General features: G+C 42.4%; 1 protein-coding gene across 1 annotated transcript in view; it reads left to right on the top strand.

Moving 5' to 3' along the window:
- The window catches only part of Pla2r1 (phospholipase A2 receptor 1), a 130,245-nt gene that overhangs the window by 74,146 nt on the left and 40,249 nt on the right, over positions 1 to 15,850 (top strand). Inside the window, exon 11 of the mRNA XM_032901940.1 lies at positions 311 to 474. Coding sequence (XP_032757831.1) covers positions 311 to 474 — 164 coding nt within the window. The remainder of the gene's footprint in view (positions 1 to 310; positions 475 to 15,850) is intronic.

The following is a 15,850-nucleotide window of genomic DNA, read 5'->3' as shown; positions in this document are numbered from 1 at the left end:
TGTGTGTGTGTGTGTGTGTGTGTGTGAAAGCTGCCATTTCACTGCTGAATCAGACCTGGACTCTGGCCCTCGGGACAGTTCCAAGAGTTAAATCTTTAGGAGCCATGTTCTCTCCACTCCTGTGTCTCTGGAGTTGCACTAATATTTAATGTCTCTTAACAATACAAAGTCTTTGCGTTTTTCCTGGTTCTGTGTTCTAGAGAATTAACCGGAAATGCTTGCTTAGATTTCATTCTGTGCACTTCTCTATGCTTTAATGACATTCTTAATCATCCAGAAACTTAACCATTTCCTTCTTTTTTAAATCAAGATTTGAACAAGCTTTTATTACCAGTTTGATCAGTAGTGTGGCAAAAAAGGACAGTTATTTTTGGATTGCTCTTCAAGACCAAAACAATACAGGAGAATACACTTGGAAGACCATGGGACAGAGGGAGCCGGTGCAGTACACACACTGGAACGCACATCAACCCAGTGAGTAGTCCCCTGCAGTACCAACCCACCCCCCTCCTACCCTCACCCCTGCAAACCTGTTTCCTTGACCCCGAACTCCCTCTACCCTTTGGTCATTTCCTTCAATTCTCCCTAAATGTTTTCTTAATATCTAATATCACTAAAACGATCATGACAGGTCTATGTAAGGCGACACAGGGTAGCCATTATAAAGTCTATATGTATTGTGATGTTTTCTGGGGATGCAGCTATTGCTATTATTGGAAAGTTTTGTCCTCCTTATGTCTTTCCCTACCGACCCTCCTCATGGTCCATGAATCACAAGGGAATAACCAGTCTAGAATAACCTAGGTACAAGAGATGAGCCATCTAACCAGTTCATAGTTGTTACCACATGGCATCCCTAGGGAATGTAGGACCAATACTTGAATGCTGTTCTTTTGGGTCTTCATGGATTCCTGAAGTTCTGATATCAAAGCCATCAGTCCTATTAGTTCATCTGAGTCCCAGTGCACAAATCCTTGCCTGGTTGACCTATTTCAAAGATGCCCATGGCTTCAGCCACAAACTGCAGTAGACCAGTGTAGGAATAATCTTCAGGTCTAGGGAAGCTTAGGTTGAGAGCCTAGACTATACATTCATTCTTTATGTCAGCATAAACACATTTGGAAGACTTGGTCCCTTTCTTGTCTGTGATGTTTCATCAACAGAAAGGAGGCAGTAGATTTTCTCTGTATCTGAAGGAAATCTGTATGAGGGCTTGAGCTGTATCCTCTCAGAAGGTCGTAGGATCTTTGTACAAATCTATCTATCCAGAAAGCAAGCTAAAGAGAGTCTTTACTAAAACAGAAGAGGGATGAGTATTAGTGAACTGTGAAATGGTATGAGATACCTCAAGGAGAGGCTTACACAGTATCTCTGTGATCCCAGCACTGGAAGGAGACTGAAGCAGAAGGCCCGTGGATTGGAGGTTAGCATGGGCTACATAGGAAGCTGGAGACTAGCTTGGACTATATAGAGACCCTGTTTAAAAAACTACATAGTTGGGGTTTGGGGTGTGTGTGAGTGTGTGTGGGGGGGAAGGCTGTGGGGCGGGGGTGCCACAGAGCGTGTGTGGTAGTCAGAGGATAACTTGAAAGATCATGCAGGGCCCAGGTTGAACTCAACTTGTCAGGGTTGATAGCAGGTATCTTTTATCTATTGAGTCGTCTTGCTAGCACATATGCCAACCCCCACCCCCCATCCCAACCCCTGCTGCCTTTATTTTCATTACCTTAAAAGTCTAGCCAGAGATTAATTCCTAATTTCAACTCCAAAGCAATGATAGGCAAAGTGTCACCGGTTTATAAAATTGAACGATGAAGTTGTCAGTAATTCTCACTATGACTATATGTCATGAGTTTCCCTAATCAGTTCCTATCTGTATCTATTATCTTGCATCAATTAAGCACACCCATTTTGACTCCTGCCTTCTCTGTTGAGATGAATCTATGTGAGCTACATAGGTCTTTTAAGAAAATACAAGTACAGTAAGAAAAATGTGACGGTCCTCTCCTCACCGAACGCCAATACCTTCCACTATTAACTGGTGTCATCCCACTGGTTTGGGTGTATGTGTTTACAGTCTTTTATTTTATATTTTGTGTGCAGGTGTTTTGCCTCCACATGTGTCTATGAGGGTCTCTGCAAACACAATAGCTATTGGAGTGTCGATCCACAATAGAGAAGAAGTCAGTTCAATTCAACATGACTCAGTTGCTCATGTTGCGTCATGAATCTGACTCAAAGTAGTTTATTTTAAGCATATTTAAGTGCAGCACAATTTGGAAAAGGTTTCTTGGTGATAATTAACTCAACCCCCGACACATAACAAAGCTTAAGACACGACTACATCCAAACTCGTAAAATACAAGTGACCTCTTTCGTAAAGACGAGTTCTGTAGATTAACTGAGGGAACAGGCTCAAGATAATGGGCTGGGGAAGGTCTCAGTGTGCCACGCCCACACACATAATGCAAAGGTCATCAGGTGACTAACCTCATCCACTCCCAGCCTTCTCGGCAGAAAAAAGGGTGCACATCTCTCCCTTTAAGAGACAACCCTGAGTGCTTAACGTTCCTAGTTCCCCTAGTGCTTATCTGTGAGGACTCAAATTCTTCCTACCCATGCCCATCTATCACTTGGTTGACTGGTACCCACAGAAGGCAGAAGAAGGTTTCAGATCCCATGTAACTGGAATTAACTATGGTTGTGGGCCAGCACGTGGGTGCTGGGAATTGAACACAGGTCCTATAGAAGAACAGCCAATCCTCTTAAGCACTGAGTCATTTTTCTAATCCCAGTCTTTTATTTTTTTTAACTTATGATCTATCCTGAATAACTTTCTACATCAATATTTGTAAATTGGTACTTTTAGTATCTTAATAGATATTAGTTTCTAGCCTGTTAATTTTGAAAGGACAGTCCCCTTCAGACCACAGCAATGTGGGATGAATGTTGTAACATAAAATACAGCACTCTAATGCTTAAAGCCAGAAAAATCAGTAATGAGTTATCATAGACCTCCATAGAGGAAGTACTGTTTCACCTCTAATAAAAAATATGGTAGAATTTGATGTCTATGGAAATAGAATTCTCTAAGTTTGAAAAAATGTGGAGTCAAGGACTCCTAAGGCAGCGCTGAGAGATTTCTGTGATTCCAAGTAACTAGAGGGAAAGTTATGTGGAGATGAATTATGAAACATAAGGCCAGTGACAGTGAAACCACCGCTTAAAAATGTTTTTTAAGATTTACTTATTTATTTTATTTACATGAGTCTACTGTCACTGTCTTCAGACACACATGGCATCAGATCCCATTACAGATGGTTGTGAGCCACCATGTGGTTGCTGGGAATTGAACTCAGGACCTCTGGAAGAGCAGTCGGTGCTCTTAACCATTGAGCCATCTCTCCAGCCCACACAGCTTAAAATTGTAAGCTCAAGATTTTGCCCTTATTCTCTAGGTATCAGAAGCCATTAGCGGTTTGGCTCAGGTAAATATTAAGGTCAGAACCACTTGGCTGTGGATTTAGCTAGCTCTTTAGACTGCCTGAATTTAAAAAGTATCACAGAAAGATCAAAGAAGGACATTTGTATTCTCTTTGGTAGCTCCATGGCATAAGTAGCTGTATTTTCCAAAGACTTCGAGTTCCCAACCCAGCGTGTAAGACGCTTAGAAGTGGAGAAAACCTGGACACTTATAATAATCCTTAGATGCATCAGAAAAACTCAGTCAGAGGGTAAAGCCCTACGCTCTAAACCAGCAGTTCTCAACCTATGGGCCACAACCTTTTGAGGAGGTCAAACAACCCTTTCACAGGGGTTACCTAAGACCATCAGAAAACATAGATAATTCGTAAGGATAGCAAAATTATAATTATGAAATAGCAATGAAAATAATTTTAGGGCTGGAGGTCACCACAACAAGAGGAATGGTATTAAGGGGGTTACTGCATTAGGGAGGTTGAAAACTACTGCTGAAATTGAATAGACAGACATAACTACAGAGCCGTAACCTTCCAGAGCAAAAACTTAAAAGCAGAATCCTCCCAGGGGTCCAGGACTGGGACAGGATAACTCAACACACACCTGTTAGGCTTCTGGGGGCTGGGTGAGGACACCTGAATGCCTACCCTCTTGGGAGGGGTCCATCACGGGGGCCTTCTCTACCCCTCTTCTGAAAGCTCCCCCTCCAGGAGCAATGTCAGGTTATCACAGTGAGCTTTGGGAAAACAATCGCATGCTTCTAGCTGAGGGAGAGTCGAGAACATTCTGTCCTTGACAAAGCAGAAGAGACTGTTTTGGGAGGAAGGGTGGTTGGTACCCAGTGCCAGCCTTCTCCAGCCATTTTGTCCCTATAAGAACAGAAAGCCCTCACGGTTGAATACCACAAACCAAGACCATGATAATCAAGCTCAGAGGGCTTAGAGAATATCCCTCCATGACATGTGACCTCAGATGTTTACCAAGTTCCTTTTACCAAGCCAATCAATGCAGCCGCAGCACAGTGACTGTCACAAACTCAAAGGCAGAATGTGCTGATGGAAGAAACTGAACCATATCAGAACCAGTCATGTGACAGGAAGGTTGGAATTATCAAGCAACCTTGAAGTTATAATTAACATTCTGAAGGCTCTAGTGGAAAGCAGAGAGATGGGTGTTCTGAGGAAGAAGACAAAAGAGAACATGAGAGACACAAAGTACTCCAACAGAGTCAGAAGGTGCCTGTGGCTTATTAATACCCTGCACTCACTAAGCAAGAGAACCCTGCACTACAGGCTGTGGCGGAGAGACATAGGGAACCCTGAGAAACAGAGGGGGGAAATGAAAGAAAAAGAGCAAACTACACAAGAACTGTGGGATAATGAAAACATCTTTAAATACATGTGATGGAACAGCAGACGGATGGGAAGAGAGAGAGGAGCAGGAATGGTCTTCAGACCATGGGTGTCCCCAAACCAAAGATTCTAGAAGCTCAAAGAACACCAAATAAGAAGAATGTCCTTCCCCCTGAAAAACTACAACTAGACATATCATTTTCTTTCTTTCTTTCTTTCTTTCTTTCTTTCTTTCTTTCTTTCTTTCTTTCTTTCTTCCTTCCTTCCTTCCTTCCTTCCTTCCTTTCTTTCTTTCTTTCTGTATAGAATAGAGTTTATTCAGAGGATGGGGAGGGGAGTTGAGAGAGTAGTAGACACAGAAAAAGAGAAAGTAGAGGAGGCACGTGGAGAGAGTAGGGGAGGGGAATGGGTAGAGAGGGGGAGATAAGGGAGCAAGGGCAGGAGAGCAAGAGCAAGAAGGCAAGAGCTACCTATCATTTTCTTTTTGTGTTTCTTTTGTTGAAATTATATTATTATTATTGTTGTTGTTATTGTTGTTGTTGTTATTTAATCTTTTTCTACAGTCCAGTTGTTATCCCACGCCCTGATTAGATTCCCTTTTTCATACATTACAGTTTCCCCTCCCTCTACTCCTCCCTGTTCCTCAGCCACCTCACCTCCCATTCAAATGCATTCCTTTTCTGCCTCATTAAAAGACACACAGTCCTCTAGGAGATAATGATAAAATAAAATAAAACAAGATAAGACAAAGCCAAACACACCAGAATAGGACAATACAAACAGAAGGAAAAGAGCTCAAGAAAAGGCACAAGAAATGTACAGAGAACCAAAGACACTCATTTGCATACTCAGTAATCCCATAAAAAGAAACACAAAACCAGAAGCCATCTAGATACACAAAGGACCTATAGGGTTATTAAAAGAGAAACAAAAATTAAAATATTTTTAGAAGCAAAAAGATCCAATGTGACATCATGAGACAAGGAACCTTCAAAGAGGCCATTGGGTTAGTTTTCTGTTAGCCATCTACTGCTGGACATGCAGCCTACCCTTAAGAGTAGTTTGTTTCCCCAGTGAGACTCCCTGGGAGAAAACTAATTCTTCCTTTACATGTGGATATCAACTGGAGATAGGTTGGGGATGGGGGCATGTGTCCACTTCTCCTTTCAGCTCTAGGACCCCTTCTAGTAAAGGTCCATGTAGGCACCATGCATGCTGCCTCAGTCTCTAAGCTCATATGTGGCTCACTCCTCTTGAGTTTCCCTGGTGTCTTCCGTCCCCTCTGGCTCTTATACTCTTTCTGCCTCCTCTTCTGTCAGGTTCCTTGATCCTGGAGAGATTTGATGAAGGCATCCCATTTAGGGCTGAGTGTTCCAAGGACTCTGCTTTCCACTTCGTGTCTAATGTCTGGCTGTAGGTCTGCGGTTTTGTTTGTTTGTTCCCATCTGCTGTAAGAGGGAGCTTTGTGATAGCTGAGCAAGGCACTGACTGCCCTTAGGAGTAATCTTATTGCTATGTTCCTCTGGTAGAACAGTAGTATTTAGTTTTACCCTAGGTTCCCTGGGCCATCTAGTCTAAGGTTGTTGGCATGCAAGCCATGTTAAGTATGGGTTCTATCTCATGGAGTGGGCTTTAAGTCAACTCAGGTATTGGTTGGTTACTTCCACAAGCGTTGGGCCACCGTTGCCACTAACATATCTTGCAGGCGGGACACCACTGTAACTGGGTTGGTGTTTATGTTTCTCCTTTGGTACTGTGCTGTTGCAGGACATTTGATCACACTGTGAACCTAGTTGTGGTGAGGCTCGACCCTTAGAACACACCTTTAATCCTGAACAATTAAGGTAAAGTTAGTTTGTTGAAGGGAGCACCCATGTTTAAGAGTGAGGTCTTGTTGACTGACAGACAAAGTGACGGATCAAAGAAGGACTTGACAGAACACGTTATGCCCAATTCTCATGAAAGGAAACGGAAGCTACTTATAAGTAAGAGATGTGCAGAGGGGGGAAAAGAGTCAGTTTTACCTGGAGAGTTACCAGGTTGACGTGAGAACAAGCTTGACACAGGTGAAGACAGAATAAACCAGAGAATAAGAGGGAGCCAGACGATTAGAATGGATTGCTAGAGTTAGTTTGAGGCCGAGCAGGAAAGGCAGTTCAGGAGCGGCAGAGGGAGATGAGCCATATTGGAGAGGAGTTTGAGCCAGAACAGCTGCGTTAACCTGCCAGTCGGAGCTCAGAAAGAACTAGGAAGTGTGAGTTTATACAGCAATAAGTCTCAAAGGCTGGAAACATCCTACAGCTAGATTATTGTACGGAGGTCAAACGCTTCCAGGACTAGGCCTAGCTTAGCAGCCAGGCAACATGCCTCCAAGATGGCATTATACTCAGACGAACAAAAGGTACTTTTACAGTGTGCAGAGTATCTTCTAGTACCAAGAACACTTAACTCGCAGGGGTGAAAACTCTAGGTAGGCACCAGCTCACCTTCTCTATGGTCAATGAGTTGTGTAGCGGTTGTCTTCAGGAATAGGGCCTGGTTCTCAGTTTGTGAGGAACAATCTATAGCCTTGGCAGCAGCGCGGGTTATTTGGGGGTTCCCATGGAACCCCGTTGGTCAACACCTCAATTATATACAACCCATTCCCAATACTGGATGGTTCATTTGGTGACAAGAATGTCCAAATGGGGCTCTGTCTCCCCCATTATTTGGAGATTTTATAATAAAATACACCTTCATAAACGTGTGTTTTGCAAATCCTCAACTGTATTAGGTTTGCATACTACTTCTCAATGGCCCTTAATTTTAGTTGTCTCTTCCTCTATCCCCCTTCAGCTCTTTCTCCTCTCCCACTCCCTGCTTGACCCTCTCATTCCTGCCCCTACTCATGCTCTCCACTTTTATCTATAGCTAACTATTCTACTTCTTTTTCCTAGGGAAGTTTATTTGTTCCCTGTCTCCTATTCCCTCTCTATGCCTAACCCTTGTGGCTCTATGGGTTGTACCTTGATTATCATGGTGGTTTGAATGAAAATGGCCCCCACAGACCTATAGAGAGTGACACTTACTGCTGTTGGAGAAAGTGTGTCACTGAGGTTAGGTTTCTTGGTCCCAGTGTCTCTCTCTTCCTGCGGCCAGCAGAAAGAAGTAGAGCTCTCAGCTCCCTCTCCAGCACCATGTCTGCCTGCATGCAGCCATTCTTCCCACCATGATGACAATGGACTAAACCTCTGAACTATAAGCTAGTCCCAATTAAATGTCTTCCTTTATAAATAGAGTTGCCATGGTCATATTGGTCATATTGTCTCTTCATAGCAATGAAACCCTAACTAAGACAGATATATATATATATATATATATATATGTATGTATATATATATACACATATGAATATGAGAGAGAGAGATTTCATCCATTTACCTTCAAATTTAATTATTTCATTTTTAAGAGCTGAGTAATACTCCCTTATGTAAATATACATTTTCTTTATCCATTCTTTTGTTGAGGACATCTAGTTGTTTCTAGCTTCTGGCTGTTATGAACAGAGCAGCAGTGAACATGGTTGAGCAAGTGTCTCTGGTAGGATGAAGCATCCTTTGGGTATATGCCCAAGAGTCTATATAACGCAGGTAGATGTTGAGTTAGATGGATTCCCGTCTTTCTGAGGAACCACTACACTGACTTCCATAATGGTTGCATATTTGCACTCCCACCAACAATGGAAGAGTGTTCCCCTTACCCCACATCCTCGTCAGCATGAGCTGTCATTTGTTTTATTGATCTTAGCCGTCCTGACAGGTATGAGATGAAATCTCAAAGTAGTTTTGATTTCATTTCCCAGATGACTGAGAATTTACACATATCATTTTCAAACGTCAGATAAATAAAAGACAAAGGAGCCATAGTGAGAAAGCACCTTCCATACCCTGGAGAAAAGATAAGAATTATTCTTGACTTCCCAGAAATCAGGCAGGCAAGAAGGGAGTGTGCAAAGAATCTGGTGATAACAGTGGGAGGGGAGCACCTAAGAGTGAGTTCTATGCTCTGTGAAATTATCCTCTAACACCGAAGGAGAGCTATTTGTACAAGATAAGAATTGAAGGACATTTTGCCAGCTGGCCTTGCCTTGCAAGGAAAATGATATAGAAATGCAGGCCTGCATTTTTATAAATGAAGTGCCTAACAGGAATGAGAAGGGACTCTGGATAACTGCAATGTGTCACTGTAGGTCCATCAGTGTGACAAATGTGTTGCGGTGGTGTGATATCTGTAGTAAGGGAGACTATACAGGTGGGAGGGAGGGGTTGTATGGGAACATTTACCATCCCATTTTACTTTCTGCAGACCTAAAATTACTATTTTAAATATTTACTCATCTTTAAAAATTCTGCTTTTTAAAGATATATACAAAGTGACATTACAGAAAATTGTGTTGTTCTTGTGTGTTGTGTGTGTGTGTTGTGCATGTGTTCTGCATGTGTGTTTGTGTGTATGTGTGTTTATGTGTGTGTGTATGCATTTGTGTGTGTGCATTTGTGTGTGTGTGTGTGTGTGTGTGTGCGCGTGCGTGTGTGTGTGTGTGTGTGTGTGTGTGTGTGTTGGTTTAAGGACTCTGTTGACTTCACACAACTCAGATACGGGAGGCGCCATGGCTAGCGTTATGAAACAGTCCCCTTATTCTGCATTCTGAACACCACTGTGTCACTCTGTATCACTGTGCTGCCAAGAAGGAGCCATTCGAGAATCACATCTATGTCCTGGAATTTTGTTAGGAGTGTCTATACCTGTCAAAATAAATTAATACATTTTGAGCAGACGAAATTTTTTGGTTTTCCGAGTTAACTTCCTCGGGGCATATTTAGATGTCTGAAATCTGGAAATGAAGCGCAGCGCTCTGTCATTCATAAGTTTCTGCTGTAATTTATTTGAGTGGCGTTACTCTTCTCTCTCTTCTCCCTGAAGCAAAAATAAACGCTGTGATGCTCAGCGTGGCTGCACGTGCTGACTGACACCGAGTAAATTGTCTCTGAATAAGATGAAAATGTAAATTGTTTCTGGGGAAAATAGCAATATAAAAGGCCCTGTGTTTCCCTTTCCCTTTTAAATTGCAGCTTGTAGAAACACCACCTTAAATCACATCTCCTCTCCTGCTTGTCACAAAAGAATCCATTAGCTCAGGCCCCATGGCAGACTCTTAATCCAGCATAAACTGACTACCTAAATTGACCACTGAACAGGAAGCCAAAAGCTTTTTATAAGCTCAGCCACGGCTGTCCTTAAGGTATGCACACAAGATGAGCAACCCACGATGAAAGCATAATTTGGCCATTTTTTTCAACTTTGTCTAATGTTCATCAAATATTATAATGAACCACCAAGCAATAATTGAGTCATGGTCAGTGTTGTTTCAGTTCTAACCCCAGTCCTGTCTTTTCTTGAAACAGATCTCAGACATCAGAATATTTCATCCACAAATATCACAATTTATCACTAAAATATGAGGACTTCACTGTCAAAAACCATACTGCAGTGATCGCATTTGAAACTATAATTCTTTAATGACATAGATCTGTCAGTTAATGCTCAAATACCTAAACTAGATAGATCTAGATGATAGATAGATAGATAGATAGATAGATAGATAGATAGATAGATAGATAGATAGATAGATGACAGACAGACAGATAGGCCAGCAGGCACATATATTCAAACTACTATATGGTATATTCAAGGTTTGTTTGGATCAGGATCTAAATAACATTTACACACTATCATGGATTAGTAAAGTCTCCTAAAGCTTGTTTTAATGCCTAGGGTTTTTATCCATCCCTTTTTCCTTTTATAGTGTATTTACTGATGTAAGAGGGTTATTCATCCTCTACCTTTTCTAAAGTCCACACCTCATTGTTTAATCAAAGACATGATCAATATTGAGGTTTATTTTACTTTAGAAAAACTTTTAGGTAGCTACTTGTTCTGCGTAGAGGATCAGAATGTCCAATGACAGGGAGTTTTTGATGATCAACGTGTAGATTTGTTGAATCAACAAATTATTGTGGTGTGGTTTGGTTTGGTTTGGGGACTAAACTCAGGGTCTTTTCCTGATAAGGAAGGGCTCCCCTACCAAATTACATCTCCTGGCCTACTCTTAAGTGTCATTTATAGCTGGGATATTTCCGTAAGAAAGCAAGTCTTTGCAATCAATGTTTATTTGCTTTGTGGTACAAATGTTATAGGAAAGCCAACATTGTGGCTTCACACATTTCTCTCCCTAGTTTCAGAAGGAGGGTTCTCTCACTAGTGTCCTCCAACCGTGAGCCATTAGAGGCTAGGGGCTCCTCCTGCGTCACCATGAAGTAAGTGCATTAAGCGTTAGTATACCTCCATCCACTGCAACTGTTCCTAATGCTCATGCCCCATCTGTTTGATGGGAATGTCTCCAAGGATTCGACACTTGCAGTCTTCCACAGTGTCCTTGCTGTCGCTATGACCGGATATGAATTCTTGTGCCATGTCATCAAGAGGCCCCATTTTTTTTTTATGAGAAGTAATGTAATCTCCACACAAATCTGGCCATAAGGGGCTCACTGTGAGTTTGCTCTCATTGGTCAGCTATTTCCATGGGCATGTCTGGGAAATGTGTTGCCTGTGCGTCTGCTTACTCAGCATGCATGAGGATGAGATGCTCTTTTGGGTTTGAACCCATACTTTCAGTTTCAGTCCAGGACTACCGAGTTATTGCTTACTTTGTCTTTTATCTGTATTTTCTTTTATGCCCCAATTCTCAAGTCTTTGGACACCAGGAAATTCAGACATTTTCCTTGTTTAAGGACAGCCAAAGGACTCCCCAGCCTTAGTATTTTGAGAGAACATTCCGTAAAACATGAAACATGGTTTTGAACCATGCTAGGCATTGCCAGTGACTAAGGAGAGGGACATAGAAACAGAAATGCTCTTTGATCTGAGAAAACAGATCCAGTAAGTGGAGAGAGAGACAGCTCTGCAGGAGCAAACAGGAGGCCGTCTCCCGGTAAGATGCACAAAGCTTTTCTAGGGTAAGGGTGTGCCGCAGGTATGACTTCAGAACACCTGGAATTACTCTTTCACAGCACCCTGTAGCCGCAGCTCTGCATCAGGGCCATTCTTCCATCTGGGGTACCTGGGCCCTAGTTCTTCCAAATCAGTTGAAACCTGACAGTTAAGGGCAACTGGACACCAGCAAAGCCAGACAGACTTGTGTGCTTAAAGGCGCCCTTCACAGAGTGAGGACTAGGCAACCCATCACATCAGTAAACCATGATCAGCTCAAGCTTAAGGCTCTTCTGGGTTTTGAAATGACATGCCACGTACTAAGCATGTGTTCAGCCTTGTTTCTGAGCACATTTCTAGCTTTCTTCACAGCCAAGTAAGGTAACCAGTGACAGGAATTTAAGAGACTCTTGTGACCATACAAGGAGAGAACCATGCTGGGCGGGGATTGCCGGAGGTAGATAGTACACAGGACATGAACTTAGTACAAGAAGAGGTTTGTTCTCACTAGTCTTTTCTAAAACACTGACCAAAAACAACTTAGGAAAGTGCGGTGGTTTGAATAGGTATGGCCCCATAGACTGATGGTGTTTGAATGCTTGGCCACAAAGAGGGACACTATTGGGAGCTGTGGCCTTATTGGAGTAGGTGTGGCCTTTTGGAGGAAGTGTGTCACTATGTAAATAGGCTTTAAGGTCTCCTATGCTCAAATTCTGCCCAGTGTGGAATCAGCCTTCTGACTGCCTGTGGAAAACAGTCTCTTCCTGGCTAACTTCAGATTAAGATGTAGAACTTCTCCAGCATTATGTCTGTCTGCATGCCACCATACTTCCTGCCTTGATGATTATGAACTGAACCTCTGAAACTGTAAGCCATCCCCAATTAAATGTTTGCCTGTGTAAGAGTTGCTTTGGTCACGGTGTCTCTTCACAGCAGTGAAACCCTAACCAAGACAGAAGGAAAGTATTTATGGGATTTATATGTTCCAATCATAACAGTCCATCATTAAAGAACTCAAGACAGGAATTTGGAGACAGGAACTGAAGCAGAGACCTTGGTGAAACATTGCTTAATGGCTTGTTCACTCTGACTTGATCACCTTTCTTTTCCCACCTAGGGCCACCTGCCCAGGGATGGCACCATCCACTGTGGTATGGGCCCCCCCCCGGCATTAATTAGCAATCAAGAAAATGCCCCACAGACATGACCACAGGCCTATCTGATGGAGGAAAGTCCTCAACCAAGGCTCCCTCCTCCCAGATAGGTGTTAGTTCATGTCCAGTTGATGAGAACTAAACAGTAACATGGGAACCATAGTCTCAAGGGAACTTGTTCTTTTGGGAGCTGTGACTACATCTCTGGGCCTCTGTAGCATCTCACAATTAGACATTCATAAGTCTAGTTTCCAGGCCAGGATCAAGCGCTCTAAGTCTGAGGTCTGTGGCAAGTTATATCTTTGCACTTCCATTTTACCATCAGAAAATGCTATTACAGTCTCTGCCTCTTAGAGTTTTCTTTTAAATTAAGCAGCAGAAAGACCACAGAAAGTGGCCAACAAAGTGGTAAGCAGATTGGGACATCCAGCAAAGTCCCTGTCCTGGGAGCTTTGTTTGTCTTACTGTAGAAGAGGGAAGAGGGAAGGTGAGGCAGGTAGAGACTTGAGAAGTGAGAACGTGAGAGAGCTGTGGAAGGGAATTGGAAGCAACTCAACAGACCAAGTCAGATAACTCTTTAGAGGCGCCATGGCCCAGCACAATTCCTTCCTGCCCTGAGATCACAACTGAATTGACTTGGCTTATATTTAAGGATTTGACGAGAGAGGTCAAAGTCGATAGCTTTCACAGATCAATTCACTTTCTGTGATTAGCTGTCGCACATGGGAAAGTCTAGAATCATGAATTAGAATTTCATAATTGCAGGAAGTCTTTCTGCTGATGGTTTAGGAGATGGTGAAGGGGAGCTGGGCAGAATGGTGGGTCCACAGAATGCATTAAAATGTGAGATTTGAGGTTCACTAATGAAGAGAAGATGGGAACCCTTCTCCAGTGGGAAGTGGGTTATCCAATGGAGAGCAGTTTTTAGGAAGAAGCCTGCCTCTGCCCCTTTTTTTCTCTCCTTCCCTTATTGTTTTGCTTGGCAAGCTTCCCCACAAACTGACTTACAAATTCCTCATGTGTCTCCCTTAGCCCAGGGTCCCTTTATTGCACCGGTTTACAGCTGCTCTGGGGCCAAGATGCTAAAATTTGGGTCAAATGATACATTAAGTTAACCACTTTAGAATACCAATAACACTCCTGCAGCACTTTCCAGCTTCATGGCAGGCCACACACATCTCCATCCTCACTAATGAAGATGGCTTGAACATCCACAGCATCTAAAACCACAGCTAGTTAATCACTGTCTAATGCGAGCAAGTGAGACAAAATGCAAAGCCAACAAAAAAAAGTATTACTGTATACTTGCTGAGTCAAGCCTTTTAAACATTCTTGAACACACAGCAGAACTTGTGTCATAAAAAAAAATCCCAGTTTTGTAATGAAAATGCCCATAAGAAGTATAGAGGTGGTTTTAGCTTTCTGCTTCTCGAAGTCCTTTTTAATAATGACTTCATTTGATCTTCATGAAGACCCATGAGAAGAAAAGGGATTATCTATTTTCAACAAGACTTGTTGTGGTTAATTAATCCACTCAAATGTCAAGTTATTAAATATTTGTGCAGAGACTAGAATCCCAGACTTAAGAGTCTGAATTTGAAATTCTTTCTAGAAGGATTCCTACCCATGCTCTGTAGTAAAGTCCCACGGTGATGCCTCAAAGAAAAAGAAAGATGGGGGAATCAGACAAGCTATATGTTTCCCACCGACTAGAACAGCCCAGTGGTGTAGTTTTATGTATGGGTCTTGCATCTGGGTTCCACACAGTTCAACTTAACTTCAGAAAACACATACCTTTCCTCTGTTGCCTATGATCCAGCTGATTTATGGGCCTCATCCCAAAGTTATGCTCGCTGGACCAGAAAACAATGTCATAGCAGAAGTAATTATATGAACTCTGTTTCTTGCCTCCCCCTACCTCATCCCAACTCCATCATGAGTTCTAAGTAGTTGTCTGGACCACCGTAGATGTCCATTGGCCTTTGTATGACTTTGTTCACTGTAAGCCATGCTTAGTGTATTTCCTACTTTACACCCGCTTGTTTCACCTCTGTGGGTCTGTTTGATGCATAAGCTTGTCTGTGTGTATAAGGACAATTCTAGCTACCTGCTATCTAAAATAAAAAGTGGCCATTTCTTCTAAGGGGAAATCAAACCAGATAAATACCTCATACCCAACAACTACATAGCTTTAAAATGCTTTTATGTCCAAAACTGTCACGAGTCTCCAGGTGTACCCTCTCCTTCAGTGTCACTTGATTTTTACAAGGCCACCTTGAAAACTCTTTTCCTTTTTAATCCTCCAAAGTTCAGCTCAAATGGCACCTCCCATAAACTCTTTGCTGACAGAGCTCTTTGGGCAGACAAGGTTGCTCCTTTCTAAGCTCTCCCGCCAGGGCTTTCAGCAGACCCTGCCCTGTATCCTGGCATGTTGTAGACGCATCCTTTCCTGTGGTTGTTGAATGTTTAGTTTGGTTTCATTGAATCATCAGATCAAGGGGGGAAAGGAACAATGGCATTGTGTCTTGAAGCAACTGGCCAGACCAGTCTCTGGTCTCACCCAATTTTTAGAACAGGATTGCTTTCGACTAATATCCACTGGGATGTGAAGTGAAGATTTTCCGTGGTCCTATAAATTGTAAACATTCTGCACAAACTTAAGAAATGTCACTCAGTCTAGATGTTGTTTCAACAGGCCAGACACGGTCACCCACACTTTGGTTTCAGGAGACAGAGAAAGGAAGATCACAAATATGAGGCCCAGCCTAGACTAATTAATAAGACCATGTCTCCAAAATCTTCATTAGGATTCTGAACACTTGTTTCTATGAAAAA

This window comes from Rattus rattus, chromosome 5 (genome assembly GCF_011064425.1).
Source record: "Rattus rattus isolate New Zealand chromosome 5, Rrattus_CSIRO_v1, whole genome shotgun sequence".
Taxonomy (NCBI): Eukaryota; Metazoa; Chordata; class Mammalia; order Rodentia; family Muridae; genus Rattus; species Rattus rattus.
The sequence above is the reverse complement of the archived record's forward strand: the minus strand, read 5'-3'. Positions and strand labels throughout refer to the sequence as shown.